This window comes from Pinus tabuliformis, chromosome 3_2, assembly GCF_031772625.1.
Source record: "Pinus tabuliformis cultivar Carrire ecotype Pingquan chromosome 3_2, CPIR1, whole genome shotgun sequence".
NCBI lineage: Eukaryota > Viridiplantae > Streptophyta > Pinopsida > Pinales > Pinaceae > Pinus > Pinus tabuliformis.
The window spans coordinates 625490861-625507403 of NC_142302.1; the positions used below are offsets into that span (position 1 = coordinate 625490861).

The window sequence follows — 16543 nt, forward strand, 5'->3', positions numbered from 1 at the left end:
TTGAAGGTAGCAGCATAAGAAGGTTAGAAGATTCAACAACCTAGAGCAAGGAGTGCTCAATTTGTCATAGAGGAAAGAACCAGAGAGATGACAAAAGACTAAGCTCAAAGGAGAGAATCTTAGTGAGACATATGTAGTAAGAAGGAGACTTGTTACTGCAGACATATTGTTACAACTCACAAGAAAATCATAAGGGCAATTCCACAGAGGATGTGGGTAGAATTTCTAAGGGATGAATGAAGCTGGTAAGAGTTTCTAAATGAAAGAAGAGGTGGTCAGAACCTATTATTTCATTAGTGATTGAAATACAAGAGGACAATTGTGTTCTTAAAAGGTGCAGATGAGTTGAATCCTAGAAGGAGCAGAGGGAAGTGCTCAAAATAGGTTCTAGAGATAGAGAACCAAGTGCTTGCCAAAAGACCAAGTACATAGGAAATCTTGGTTAGGTAAGCGGCAGTAGGGAGGAATTGTTGTTGTAGAGGCTTTAATACAGCGCATAGTAAGTGAAAAAGGAGCTCATGAAGATAAAGAAGGAGAAAATGACTACTGATAGTCATAGTAGAGGTTTCGAGAAAAACCCCAGTAGAAGAAAGGTGAAGAAGGAGGATGCTAAGGCAAATGGCAAGAGAATGAGACAAGAGGAAATTGACAAAGAGATTGGTGAGATGAAAGAACAACTCAATGTATTAAGGATGATATTTGAGGAAAGCCAGAGACTAGGTTGGGTATTAAAGAAGAAGCCAGTGAAGTGGTCTAAGTTAAAGAGAAGGCTACAACAAAAGCAAGTAAAGTGGCTGGTTGGAAAACTCAGAGAAGCTGAGTTGGAAATGGAAGTTTCCATTTGTGAAGCAGAGTAGGGTGAATTTCTGGGTGAAGAAGAAGGAATTATTGATGATTTTCTGAACTGTTGGACAAATGCAGACCAACAGGAGAATGTAAAACCTTATATTGTTGAATCTAATAATTTTGATGTAACTACAGGTTTGCAGAGGATGAGCAATATTTTGAAGTTGTCAAAAGTATGGAAGAGCATCTTTCAAAAGATAAAAACTCTGAAGTAAAGAATGATGGAGAATGTCTCTTGAATGAGAAAAGCAGTGAATTATTGCAGCAGAAAGAATTTAGTAATACATTGATGTTTGAAGCTGTGACAACACAGGAAAAATTTCTTGTGAAAGGAGATGAAATTCAGTCTGAAGAACTGATATGTGAAGCAACAATTGAGATTGTTGAACCTTGTAATTTTCAAATTGATAATTTGTGTATAAATGCAGGAATCATAAGTAATGATGAAGTACTTATGAAGTGTCACAGAGAAATTGAATTGCTGGAGTATTTGCTAGGAAATTCAGAGTATGACAATGTGATTGCAAAGGAAGGAGTTCACTACAGTGGACAAGATCAGAAAGACATCATTAGAGTAGATGATGTGGAGGGGAGACTAACTGATAGTCTTGAAAGTACATTAGATAATTCTTTAAAGAGGTTGAATCAGCAAACTGATGTGCTGATAGAAGAGGAGAAATCAGAGCAGCATATTGAAGTGTTGCTAAAGGAAGAAGAGGCACTGAGGCCTTATGTTTTTTATTTTAATAATTGTTTTGTCAGTGCAGGTTTATTTGCAGATGCTGGAGGAAATTTGGCACAGATGAGCAGCCAAGTAAAGACGGTAGAAGAGGATTCCGTGGAAGAATTTAATCCATGGAACATAGATGTTCAATTGCTAGAGAGAATGTTGGAAAGTCAGGATTCAATGCAGAAAGAGATAATCATGAAAGAGGGTAAGGATGAAATGGTGACAGTAAGAATTCGACAACTTCATAGAGAAGAACAACAGAGTGAAGAGTTAGTAAACAACAACAATAACCTGAAACAAAGAGAAAGAGGTAACAATAAGTGGCAGAGTATGGACCAGCCCAAAGATGTGCTAGAGATGGAGATTGAAGAATTATGGCAGTTGATGATGAAACAGTCTAGGATGAGGGAAATAACAGCAGGAAGGATGATCAATCAGAACTTGAACCTAATTGACAAGGAGAGGAAGATGAAACAGAAGACAGCAGACATACAGCAGCAGCAAAGGTGCAGAGCATTCAGACAACTACAAACTAAAATTTGGGACCCTGGAGGTTTTCTATCAACATATGAAGACACATGATGAGGAGATCATGAATTTTTTCTACTTTGGGAGTCTGATGTAGGAGCATTCAGTTTAGAAGAATCATTGTATTTAAGTAGACATAGGGGGGTCTTGGGTTTTAAGGAAGTTGGTTTCCTAAGTGTTGAATTAATGTAATTATTAAGGTTTTGAGTGATTTTAATGAGAATAAGAATTAATTAAGTATTGCGAGGCATATATGTAAATCTTCTCGAATGTTGGAGAACATGACAGATTGAGAGATTTGAGAATTAATTGTAAAACTTAGATTAGGAGTTAGTTCATGATTTTGTGAATTAGAGAGGATCCTTAAAGGTAAGGAAGAGATTTTAGGATTTTGTTGAGAAGGTTAAGGATCTAAACTAGGAATTGGTTGTAAATCATTTTGTATAAATTTAAGCCTAAAAGGCATAGTCAAGTTAGATAGTTAGCTAGTTAGCTAGTTAGAGGTTGTGAGTTAGAGGTTTGATCGTAAGCCTCCGGGCAGTTAGGAAAACAGAGGCCACTGATATAAAAGATCAAGCCAAGAAGAGAGTTCCTGTGTAAATACCTGTTTATTAATACAAGCAACTCGATTCTAAGTTTATGTGTGTGTATGGAGTAATTTAGTTATATTCTGTGTGTGAACTAGAGTAAGTTCTGTGTAACAGAGGTTGCAGGTGGAGTTCGAGCAGAACACAGAGAAGAAATGATATGAAGGATCGTATTAGATCACTTGAATCCATTCGAAGGATCATAGTCGAGATTAAGGAGTGAATGTGTTAAGAGCATGCGGAGTTAAATCAAGAGGGAGTTGTGTTGCAAGGCAATTAAATACTGAAACCCTAAAGAAACCTGCAACCACAGAAACAATAAAAAATGGCATAAAAACGAAGTAGAGGAAGGACAAAGAAATGAGGTGATGAGGTACATGGGCCGTTGGATCTATGATATCAACGAATGAGGTTGAAGGCGATGAGCGATCAAGATTAAGTCGCGCAACATAAATTAAAAGAAATGAACGGTGAAGATTAAACGTAAGTGTTAGCGGAAGAGGAATCCGGAGGAGCCGTCACAGCCGCCTGATGGGAAAAGATCTACAGTCATTGCACGCCAATAAGCTCATGCGTTAGTCAAGGAATAAAAGCGGTTTTATTAGTGAAGTTGGTTATTGGGTGGAGAAAAAGTGGTAAGTGGTAATTCAGGGTGGTCACCCAATTCCATCTATCGATCGACAAGTAGCACTCGGGTGGAAAGAGAAAACCACTTTATCAGGCGGGTAATCCTCGTGCAAGTGGTCCATCTGATATCGCTGTTAACCGTTGGATCAAATGTGCCTTGATCAACGGTACAGGATCGTTGATTATGTTTGTTGATCAAGTAATACAACAACCGTCGGATTGAAAGGTAAGATCAACGGCGGAGATTGAAGTCGATAAGGCTTGGGAAAGAGAGGACCCGAGAAGTTTATCAACGCGAGTTAAGTGATTTGAGTTCCGGCGGATGAATGGGTTTAAGTGGTGATACGACGTGACGACCGTTGATCTGGTGGACTGAAAGCAACAGTGGAGGATTGAATCGATAAAGGTGAGCGTCGGAAAATGTGCAAAGGCCATGGATTGGCGGAAAGGTAAATTTAAGTGAGTTATGTGTATTTCTATTATACTAGAGTTATAATAGAAATAAAGGAATTAAATGTACTTTGGGTTAAGTTGGGTTTAACTAAAGTCGGAGACCATGGTAAGGTATTTGGTTAATATACGCGGGGTATAGAATTAACCAAAGTTTATGAGGGTTGAATAAGATTCCGCTGGAAGGGTTAATTAAGGTATAGACTATTGGACAGTTATTTAAACATTTCCACATGAGGTTTAATTAAGAAGCTAAAAGCCTTAATTTGTGAAGGTTTTCACCATGGATAGGGTGATTAAGGTCGGGGACCAATGACATGCAATTTTATTTGAATAATGTGGGTATTGTCGGCTTAGGCTGCCATCATTTGGTATCAGAGCAGAATTGTGGTTGAAACAATTGACATTAGAACAAACAAGGAAATTCTGTGTAAAAGGTCTTTGAAAAATTTAGTATAGAGTTATGTTTTAAGATGTGTATGCAAGCAAGAGGAGATCATATTTTAATCTGACAAACAGTAGGCAAACAATGATAAAAGTATAGTGGAATTTGCAGATGCAAGAAACAGAGGACAATCCATTCAAAGTGCAGGAGAATGGTAGAACAAGATCACGTAGAGATATTGAAGGTAGCAGCATAAGAAGGTTAGAGGATTGCAGCAACCTAGTGTAAAGAGTGCTCAATTGGTTCCAGAGAAAAGAACCAGAGAGATGCCAAAAGACTGAGCTCAGAGGAGAGAAGCTTAGTGAGGCATATGTAGCAAGAAGGAGACTTGTTACTGCAGAGATATTGTTGCAGCTCACAAGAAGATCATAAGGGAAATTCTACAGAGGATGCGGGATGAAGGAAGCTGGTACAAGTTTCTAAGTGAAAAAAGAGGTGGTCAGAACCTAGTATTTCATTAGTGATTGAAATACAAGAGGACAGTTGTGCTTTTAAAAGGTGCAGATGAGTTGAAGCTTAGAAGGAGCAGAGAGAAGTGCTCAAAAAGAGGTTCCAGAGATAGAGAACCAAGTGCTTGCCAAAAGACCAAGTACAAAGGAAAGCTTGGTGAGGTAAGTGGCAGCAGGGAGGACTTGCTGTTGCAGAGGCTTTAATGCAGCTCATAGTAAGTGAGTAAGGAGCTCATGAAGATAGAGAAGGAGAAAATGACTACTGATAGTCATAGTAGAGGTTCTAAGGAAAACCACAATAGAAGAAAGGTGAAGAAGGAGGATGCCAAGGCAAATGGCAAGAGAATGAGTCAAGAGGAAATTGACAAAGAGATTGCTGAGATGAAAGAACAACTCAATGTATTAAGGATGATACTTGAGGAAAGCCAGAGACTAGGTTGGGTATTAAAGAAGAAGTGAGTGAAGTGGTCTAAGTTACAGAGAAGGCTACAACAGAAGAAAGTAAAGTGGCTGGTGGGAAAACTCAGAGAAGCTGAGTTGGAAATAGAAGTTTCCATTTATGAAGCAGAGCAGGGTGAATTTCTGGGTGAAGAAGAAGGAATTATTGATGATTTTTTGAACTGTTGGACAAATGCAGACCAGCAGGAGAATGTAAAACCTTATATTGTTGAATCTAATAATTTTGATGTGATTACAGGTTTTGCAGAGGATGAGAAATATTTTGAAGCTGTCAAAAGTATGGAAGAGTATCTTTCAGAAGATAAAAACTCTGAAGAAAAAGTGGTAAGTGGTAATTCAGGGTGGTCACCCGATTCCATCTATCGATCGACAGGTAGCACTCGAGTGGAAAGAGAAAACCACTTTATCGGGTGGGTAATCCTTGTGCAAGTGGTCTGTCCGATATCGCTATTAACCGTTGGATCAAATGTGCCTTGATCAACGGTGGAGGATCGTTGATTAGGTTTGTTGATCAGGTAATACAACAACCGTCGGATTGAAAGGTAAGATCAACGACGAAAATTGAATCCGATAAGGCTTGGGAAAGAGAGGACCCGAGAAGTTTATCAACGCGAGTTAAGTGATTTGAGTTCCAACGGATGAATGGGTTTAAGTGGTGATACAACGCAACGATCATTGATCTGGTGGACTGAAAGAAACAGTGGAGGATTGAATCGATAAAGGTGAGCGTCGGAAAATGTGCAAAGGCCGTGGATTGGCGGAAAGGTAAATTTAAGTGAGTTATGTGTATTTCTATTATACTAGAGTTATAATAGAAATAAAGGAATTAAATGTACTTTGGGTTAAGTTGCGTTTAACCAAAGTCGGAGACCATGGTAAGGTCTTTGGTTAATATACGCGGGGTATAGAATTAACCAAAGTTTATGAGGGTTGAATAAGATTTCGTTGGAAGGGTTAATTAAGGTTTAGACTATTGGATAGTTATTGAGACGTTTCCGCATGAGGTTTAATTAAGAAGCTAAAAGCCTTAATTTGTGAAGGTTTTCACCATGGATAGGGTGATTAAGGTCTGGGACCAATGACATGCAATTTTATTTGAATAATGTGGGTATTGTCAGCTTAGGCTGCCATCATTTGGTATCAAAGCAGAATTGTGGTTGAAACAATTGACATCAGAACAAATAAGGAAATTCTGTGTAAAAGGTCTTTGAGAAATTTAGAACAGAGTTATGTTTTAAGATGTGTATGCAGGCAAGAGGAGATCAAATTTTAATATGACAAACAGTAGGCAGGCAATGATAAAAGTATAGCAGAATTTGTAGATGCAAGAAACAGAGGACAATCCATTCAAAGTGCAGGAGAATGGTAGAACAAGATCACATAGAGATATTGAAGGTAGTAGCATAAGAAGGTTAGAGGATTGCAACAACCTAGTGTAAAGAGTGCTCAATTGGTTCCAGAGAAAAGAACCAGAGAGATGCCAAAAGACTGAGCTCAGAGGAGAGAAGCTTAGTGAGGCATATGTAGCAAGAAGGAGATTTGTTACTGCAGAGATACTGTTGCAGCTCACAAGAACATCATAAGGGCAATTCTACAGAGGATGTGGGATGAAGGAAGCTAGTACGAGTTTCTAAGTGAAAGAAGAGGTGGTCAGAACCTAGTATTTCATTAGTGATTGAAATACAAGAGGAAAGTTGTGCTCTTAAAAGGTGCAGATGAGTTGAAGCTTAGAAGGAGCAGAGAGAAGTGCTCAAAAAGAGGTTCCAGAGATAGAGAATCAAGTGCTTGCCAAAAGACCAAGTACAGAGGAAAGCTTGGTGAGTTAAGTGGCAACAGGGAGAACTTGCTGTTGCAGAGGTTTTAATGCAGCGCATAGTAAGTGAGTAAGGAGCTCATGAAGATAGAGTAGGAGAAAATGACTACTGATAGTCATAGTAGAGGTTCTAAGGAAAACCACAACAGAAGAAAGGTGAAGAAGGAGGATGCCAAGGCAAATGGCAAGAGAATGAGTCAAGAGGAAATTGACAAAGAGATTGATGAGATGAAAGAACAACTCAATGTATTAAGGATGATACTTGAGGAAAGCCAGAGACTAGGTTGGGTATTAAAGAAGAAGTGAGTGAAGTGGTCTAAGTTACAGAGAAGGCTACAACAGAAGAAAGTAAAGTGGCTGGTGGGAAAACTTAGAGAAGCTGAGTTGGAAATAGACGTTTCCATTTATGAAGCAGAGCAGGGTGAATTTCTGGGTGAAGAAGAAGGAATTATTGATGATTTGCTGAACTGTTGGACAAATGCAGACCAACAGGAGAATGTAAAACCTTATATTGTAGAAACTAATAATTTTTAATGTGATTACAGGTTTTGCAGAGGATGAGCAATATTTTGAAGCCGTCAAAAGTATGGAAGAGTATCTTTCAGAAGATAAAAACTCTGAAGTAAAGAATGATGGAGAATGTCTCTTGAATGAGAAAAGCAGTGAATTATTGTAGCATAAAGAATTTAGTAATACATTGATGTTTGACTCTGTGACAACACAGGAAAAATTTCTTGTGAAAGGAGATGAAATTCAGTCTGAAGAACTAATATGTGAAGCAACAGTTGAGACTATTTAACCTTGTAATTATCAAACTGATAATTTATGTATAAATGCAGGAATCATAAGTAATAATGAAGTACTTATGAAGTGTCACAAAGAAATTGAATTGTTGGAGTATTTGCTGGTAAATTCAGAGTATGACAATGTGATTGCAGAGGAAGGAGTTTACTATAGTGGACAAGAGCATAAAGACATCATTAGGGCAGATGATGTGGAGGGGAGACTAACTGATAGTCTTGATAGTACATTAGAGAATTCTTTAAAGAGGTTGAATCAACATACTGATGTGTTGATAGAAGAGGAGAAATCAGAGCAGCATATTGAAGTGTTGCCAAAGGAAGAAGAGGAACTGGGGCCTTATGTTTTTTTATTTTAATAATTGTTTTGTGCGTGCAGGTTTAGCTGCAGATGCAGGAGGAAATTTGGCACAGATGAGTGGCCAAGTAAAGACGGTAGAAGAGGATTTTGTGGAAGAATTTAATCCATGGAACAGAGATGTTCAATTGCTGGAGAGAATGCTGGAAAGTCAGGATTCAATGCAGAAAGAGATAATCATGAAAGAGGGTAAGGATGAAATGGCGGAAGTAAGAATTCGACAACTTCAAAGAGAAGAACAACAGAGTGAAGAGTTAGTGAACAGCAGCAACAACCTGAAACAAAGAGAAAGAGGTAACAATAAGTGGCAGAGTATGGACCAGCCCAAAGATGTGCTGGAGATGGACGTTGAAGAATTATGACAGTTGATGATGAAACAGTCCAGGATGAGGGAAATGATAGCAGTAAAGATGATCAATCAGAACTTGAACCTGATTAACAAGGAGAGGAAGATGAAATAGAAGACAACAGACATACAGCAGCAGCAAAGGTGCAGAGCATTCAGACAACTATAACTTAAAATTTGGGACCCTGGAGGTTTTCTATCAACATATGAAGACACATGATCAGGAGATCATGAATTTTTTCTACTTTGGGAGTATGATGCAGGAGCATTTAGCTTAGAAGAATCATTGTATTTTAGTAGACATAGGGGGGTCTTGTGTTTTAAGGAAGTTGGTTTCCTAAGTGTTGAATTAATGTAATTATTAAAGTTTTGAGTGATTTTAATGAGAATAGGAATTAATTAAGTATTGTGAGGCATATTTGTAAATGTTCTCAAATGTTGGAGAACATGAGAGATTGAGAGATTTGAGAATTAATTGTAAAACTTAGATTAGGAGTTAGTTCATGATTTTGTGGATTAGAAAGAATCCTTAGAGGTAAGGAAGAGATTTTAGGATTTTGTTGAGAAGGTTAAGGATCTAAACCAGGAATTAGTTGTAGAATCCTTTTGTATAAATGTAAGCCTAAAAGGCATAGTCAAGTTAGATAGTTAGCTAGTTAGCTAGTTAGAAGTTTGATTGTAAGCCTACGGGCAGTTAGGAAAACAGAGGCCACTGATACAGAAGATCAGGCCAAGGAGAGAGTTCCTGTGTAAATACCTGTTTATTAATACAAACAACTCGATTATGAGTTTATGTGTGTGTATGGAGTAATTTAGTTATAATCTGTGTGTGAACTAGAGTAAGTTCTGTGTAACAGAGGTTGCAGGTGGAGTTCGAGCAGAACACAGAGAAGAAGTGATATGAAGGATCATATTGGATCGCTTGAATCCATTTGAAGGATCCCAGTTGAGATTCAGGAGTGACTGTGTTAAGAGCATGCGAAGTTAAATCAAGAGGGAGTTGTGTTGCAAGGCAATTAAACACTGAAACCCTGAAACCCTGAAGAAACCCGAAACCACAGAAACACTAAGAAATGGCATTAAAATGAAGTAGAGGAAGGGCGAAGAAATGAGGTGACGAGGTACAGGGGTCGTTGGATCTATGAGATCAACGAATGAGATTGAAGGCGATGGGCGATCAAGATTAAGTTGTGCAGCATAAAGTAAAAGAAATGAACGACGGAGATTAAACTTAAGTGTTAGCGGAAGAGGAATCCGGAGGAGCCGTCATAGCTGTCTGTTAGGCAAAGATCTATGGTCATCGCGTGCCAATAATCTCGTGCGTTAGTTAAGGAAGAAAAGCGGTTTTATTAGTGAAGTTGGTTATCAGATGGAGAAAAAGTGGTAAGTGGTAATTTGGGGTGGTCACCCGATTCCATCTATCGACCGTCACATAGCAATCGGGTGGAGAGAGAAATCCACTTTATCGGGCGGGTAATCCTCGTGCAAGTGGTCTGTCTGATATCGTTGTTAACCGTTGGATCAATTATGCCTTGATCAATGGTGGATGATCGTCGATTAGGTTTGTTGATAGGGTAATCCAACAACCGTCCGATAAGATCAATGATGGAGATTGAAGCCGATAAGGCTTGGGAAAGAGCGGACTCGAGAAGTTTATCAAGGCGAGTTAAGTGATTTGAGTTCCTGCGGATGAATGGGTTTAAGTGGTGATACGACGCGACATCCATTGATCTGGTGGATTGAAATCAACGGTGGGGGATTGAATCGATAAAGATGAGCGTCGAAAAATGTGCAAAGGTCGTGGATTGGCGGAAATGTAAAGTTAAGTGAGTTATGTGTATTTCTATTATATTACAGTTATAATATAAATAAAAGAATTAAATGTACTTTGGGTTAAGTCGGGTTTAACCAAAGTCGGAGACCATGGTATGGACTTTGGTTAATATGCGCGGGGTATAGAATTAACCAAAGTTTATGAGGGTTGAATAAAATTCCGCTGGAAGGGTTAATTAAGGTTTAGACTATTGGATAATTATTGAAACGTTTCCGCATGAGGTTTAATTAAGAAGCTAAAAGCCTTAGTTTGTGAAGGTTTTCACCATGGATAGGGTGATTAAGGCCTGGGACCAGTGACATGCAATTTTATTTGCATAATGTGGGTATTGTCGGCTTAGGCTGGCATCATCTCCTCAAGCTCAAGGTCTCTCTATGGTGAGAAAAAAATTCATTGTTTGATGTGAACAATTATGTCGTTTTTTCTCTTTTAATAAAATTGATTAATTAAAAAAAATGTCATATGAACAAGTGCCATATGAGGTGATTATGATTTTTGAGAATGTGATATTGATAAACCATGATATAATAAGAAAATCTAATTACAAATTAAAAATCTTCGAAGTGGTGGAGATAAATCTTTATAAATAAAAAATTTGTTTTGTGTTTTGTTAAATGCATATATATATATATAACTTATATATTGATTTTTTTAATTAATAATAATAATGATTTAAAATAAAATTATGATTTAGTTAATTTTTATAATTATAAATCAATTAATTTAATTTATTGAACCTCTTAATTTTAAGAAAAACAAAAAAAATATTTTAACATCGGCAAAACTAATAATAAATTTATTTTAACATCTACAAAGCTAATAATAAATTTATAATAACTTTATTTTAACATCTTCGAAGCTAATAATTCATTATGCTAAAGAAAAAATAATGCCAAAGAATAAATATAACTTTGAACTTGTAGTTTGTGATATATTTTAAAAAATGGTTAATCCATATTAAATTTGCACACATTTTAATTCAAGCTAAAATCACGCATTATTGATGGATCATAAAAATTATTAGCTACCTTAGCCTTCAATATAAAAAAGAGACAAGCCCGTCTCATATATAGTTTACAGTCAAAGCTGCTCCTCACTTCACTCTTGCTTGCACAGATGAGAACAGCTGCAGGATGACCTTCTCAATTCACGGGTTATCGATACATACAGCACATAAATCTCTTACAATGACTTCACTCTTGCTTGCACAGATGAGAACAGCTTCAGGATGACCTTCACAATTCACGGGTTATCGATACATACCGCACATAAATCTCTTACAATGGAACTAAAGTAATGGACATGTCATGATTGGAGAATGAATTGAAAGCTTCAAAGGTGGTGATGATGCTGCAATTGCAGGGTATATAGTATATACTCTTATGTAGATTTTGGCTATAGATCTATTCTGGTCTCGATGTGGACTACAGACAAACTTATGACATATGTACTGATTTTTAACGTATGAAAAAAAAGGTATACACTCAATTCCATTTCTCTATTAATTTCATGGAATTCTCTGACATATATTCACATAATTCGCATCTTCTGTACATCTCAATAATCCAAAACAAATCAGTTACCTCTTCGAGGCCGAAATACAATCTTCTTCAGTAACCAACTCTATAGGAGTTGCTGGAAGATGGTCTTCTAAAAGACCACCTTGATCAGTTTCTGCCGATTGCTAACATGTTGTCCGTATTTACAAGATGTGGTAGCGATGGCATTTCGTTAGAGTGGCCAGAAATACAAAGGGCTCCGGTTTCATCTTGGTCCCAGTATACTTCCACCATCAACCCACCAGGGTTTTCTGCTGACTCTGTTCCAGGAATCACGACAAACCTTGCCCCAACAGGAATCTGACATAAATAAATTACCAATTAAGATGAATCATACAAATGCACTTTTTAAGGCCAATCAACAACTAAGGCACGACACTCCCAGAGTCTTATCATGAAGTCTGGATACAATAAGACTACTCCTACTAGGTGATTTTCAGAAGCCATCAGTGGCCTTATAGCATCAACATACCCATCTACTGCTCCATTTATAACATTTATGTGCGCAAGAAAATGGCATATTACAGGAATAACAAAAACAGCTATGCAAGTTGGTTTAGAAAAACAAAACAGCTATGCAAGTTGGTTTAGAACTTTGTTGGAAAAACAACAATCAAGTATTGTTTTGCACGACAAACATGAAGAGTACTTATCCCAAGATTCATGTACTTCTGGTAATTATATATTCTGAGGTTAGCATGACTAACTTGCAGATAACTGAAATGAGTTCAACAAAAACATAACTTTTTGATTATTCATTGCAGTTTGTGGTGGTGACCGGGACAGATATGAAGATTTTTCAAGGAGGAGCTTTATGCTGCTTCGACTTCCATGCAGAATGGCCAGTGAGGAATGGCCAGTCACTGGGTATGGATGGTCTTCCTTGTGAGTTCAAAAAGGCCATATTAGACACCATAGGTGATGATTTTTGTTGTTTACTTGCGTAAGTGTTTGCTTTAGGTTGCCTCTCAGAGTTTGTCAATCAAGGGCTGGTCAAACTTATTCCCAAGTACGTATTTAGAGTTTCCATTAGGATTTGGCGGTCTATCACTTTGCTCACAGTTGCTCATAAAACCATGGCTAAGGCTTTAGCTAAGAGGATCCACTTGATTGCAAGATATGTTGTGTGTTAGTTGTAGGATGGTATTGTTCAAGGGAGATTCATGCTTCACGTCATGGTTTCCACATGGGAGACTATGGAGTGGGCTATGGAGATTAGTCAGCAATCCTTTATTTTGAAAAATGATTTTGACAGAGTTTAGGATTGAGTTCATTGGTCTATTATTTTGGAAATGCTAACTTGCATGGGTTTTGTGTCTAGGTGTGTTGCCATGGTGAACACCCTCTTCACCAACACTTCGGCCTTTGCTTCTGTCAACTATGACTTGTCCCCGCAATTTTTCTTACATCAATCCATTCGTGCAGGGTACCCGTTGGCTCCTCATCTATATATGTTGATAATAGGTGCTCTGGGGTACTTGTTCGAGGATTCCTGTATCATGGGGCAGGTTTGTGGTATTCTACTCCCTGTTACCCCTCATGATATGTCCCTTGGTGCTTCAAGTTGCATGGATTAGCTCACTTGATGATTATACTTCATGATTCCATGTATGGTTATGTGATTAGTGTTGGATGTTTTGGATAAACAGTATACACAGTATTTGACTTACTGCAAGATTCATTTATGTAAACTTGGTCTCAAAAGTATCCTTTGGATATATTCTGTGCCAAGTCCAGTAGACTGGATGATCTGCTGCAAATAGATTCTGATTTATCTCAAAACACAGGGAAATGCTACAGAACTTCAATTTTCATGTTTCCATGTGGTAATCATTTCCCTGCTTGGCATAAGGATCAACAGATCAGAGAATTAGTGATGATGACTGACTCTGAGGTCATCTCTTAACATGCTTGAAGGAGGCACAGGGTGTTGTATTTGGTCATCAACTTTGTTCCTATCTCAGGTTTTGTTTTCTCATCCACAACTATCTTCTAGTAAATGTTGTTTTGAGGAGAGATCTGGTGTGGGTTTAGTTGGCATATGTCTCGCTAATGTTAAAGCCCCTAAGGTCATATTAAGTGATGGAGACTTGTCTAGTTTATCCAATACGAAGTTTAACTCAGGGGCAAATCAGGCAGCCATCATGGAAAGGTTGGAACAAAAGGATTGTCAGGATCCCATAGAATGCAGATATCTAACATGGGAATCAGCCTCTGCAGGTGAACTTCAATACCGTAGTGCAGGGAGCAGATGTAATAGTTTATGATCCATCATGTATGCCACACCTTGTAAGGGTTTTGACTGCACTTTTGGGAACCAAAAAGGATTCACTAGGGAGCCAGGATGAAACATCAGTTTCAAGGGAGTTTATAACTTATAAAGAGAATAGATCCAGCTTCGGATAGATTGGGATAAAGAAGCCTGAGAGGAATCACAAGGACAATAAAGATCCTACAAACAAAGCATACCCTGTTGCATACATAGCATATGCCATTTGTAACTTTGATATCTTCAACTGCTTTTTGAGAGAAGTATTCTGAAGTCAGCCATAATTAAGGAGTCTCAGCCTAAAGCAAAGTTACATTTTTTTAGATAAACTTTCAGGTCAGCCCTACATAAGTTATAAACAAATTCTAAGGGTTTCAAGGGTAGGCATTGACCTAATTTCGGGGGAGTAAGTATACATTGACATTCAAAGATGAATAATATGCCCATGTGAAGATTGAAGGTACTGTTAGTCATTCTTCTCGTTAGTGATCTGCATTTCATCTGAAGGTACTGTTTGAAGTCTGCTTGATGAGCTTGGGAAGTATGCACCATATTGAGGAAGCTGTTAGGCTCTTACCTCAAACAGAATCCTGCATAAATTTGTTATCAAAACAGCATATTAACTGCATACTACATTACAGCTCTATGCGACAGCATTCAGACTCTGGATATGGATGTTATTTATGAATCTTCTATCTAAAGTAGAAGCACCCTTCCAACAATGAGGTCTTGATTTCATTGGAGAGTTCAAAGATAACTTTAGCAACGGTCATAAATGGATTTTGAGTGCTACAGATTATTTCACCAGATGGGTGGAGGCCATACCCACCACGAACACAACCAATGAGGTAGTCATGTGCTTCCTTGAAGATAAGATCATCACCAGATTCGAGGTGCCTGCTAAGATAACAACAAACATGCCAAAGCCTTCAGTTCAGCAAAGTTGTCAACATTCGATTTTGATTATGGCATTATCTTGTCACCTCCATCAAACTACTATCCCCAAGGTAATGGATTAGCTGAGTCAAGCAATAAAAACTTAATGGACATCATCAAGAAGACACTCGGAAAAAACAAGAGAAAGTGGGATAGCGAGTTGAAAATGGGCTCTTCCCTGTTGAACAAAACAAAGTTGAAACAATTAAGACCCTAGGTCTATTACAATCTTTATCCATTCCAAGCCAACGTTGGACGAAAGTTTCAATGGATTTTATCATAAGTTTACCCAACTCTGAAGGAAAGAGTGTCATCATGGTGGTAGTTGACAGACTTACCAAGTATGCAAACTTTTGTGCATTATCACATCCATTTAAAGCCAGTGCAGTTTCTACTACATTTATGGAAACAATTCAAAAGTTACATGGAAACCCAAAGATTATTGTAAGTGACAGAGATCCCATTTTCACTGAAAATTTTTGGATAGAATTATTTTCTTGTCTTGGTACTCAGTTAGCTCATAGCTCATCTTATCATCCTCAAACTGATGGGCAAACTGAGATAGTAAACAAATGTTTGGAAGGATATTTTCGTTGCTTTATATTTGATAAACAGACACAATGGGTCAAATGGTTGCCTCTGGCTGAATGGTGGTATAACACTTCCTTCCATATTGCAACAAAAATGACCCCATTTATGGCACTTTATGGATATCAGCCACCATCCATCACATCATATTTGAGAGAAAAATCTAAGGTTCAAGCAATGAAACATCACATCGAGCATCAACAACAAGTTCTCCAACTCTTAAAGGATAACCTCACGTTGGCGCAGAATAGAATGAAACAACAGGAAGATCTACATCATAGCGAAAGAAGTTTTGATGTAGGTGATTGGGCATTCCTACGGTTACAACCATATAAACAAATGTCCCTCAAGCAAACTAAGAAGGATAATAAATTATCACCAAAGTATTATGGTCCGTGCAACGTGTTGCAAAATATTGGTACTATGGCATACAAATTGGAGCTTCCTGTAGCTTCTCGAGTGCACCCAGTTTTCCATGTTTCATGTTTAAAAAAGGTTATAGGCGACAAGCTCCCAGTTCAAACAATATTGCCAGAACTTGACGAGGAAGGAAAAATTATATTGGAATCAGAAGCGATCACAAAAACAAGAACTCGACAGCTACGAAATCGATCAATCTCGAGGTATCTCATCAAGTGGAAGAACTTATCTGCTGAAGATTCCACATGGGAGGATGAGAATTTTATTCATAAGCATCTAGAACTACTCAAGCATTGAGGACAACACTTTTTTGAAAGAGAGGGGCATGTTGGGTCCCTATAATACTAGTGATTCCCCGATTACTATTGTCGTTGTATCGCTTATTAATATTGTTGTGCCCCTATTGTCCCCATATTGTTATTATTGTGCCCCATACAATCCCTTTATTGTTATTTTTGTGCCTTTATATTATTATTGTTAGGTCGGTGATTCGAATTGG

The 16543-nt window shown here is 37.9% G+C and overlaps 1 protein-coding gene and 1 pseudogene across 1 annotated transcript in view; one reads left to right on the forward strand and one right to left on the reverse strand.

The window, feature by feature from the left end:
- Positions 1-11389: 11389 nt before the first annotated feature.
- The window catches only part of LOC149182184 (ABC transporter A family member 2-like), a 184946-nt gene continuing 179792 nt past the window's right edge, over positions 11390-16543 (reverse strand). The window contains exon 16 of the mRNA XM_089416793.1: positions 11390-12131. Within this exon, the coding sequence (XP_089272919.1) occupies positions 11940-12131 (192 nt within the window). The 3' untranslated portion in view covers positions 11390-11939. The remainder of the gene's footprint in view (positions 12132-16543) is intronic.
- On the forward strand, positions 12470-14657 carry LOC149182185 (uncharacterized; annotated as a pseudogene).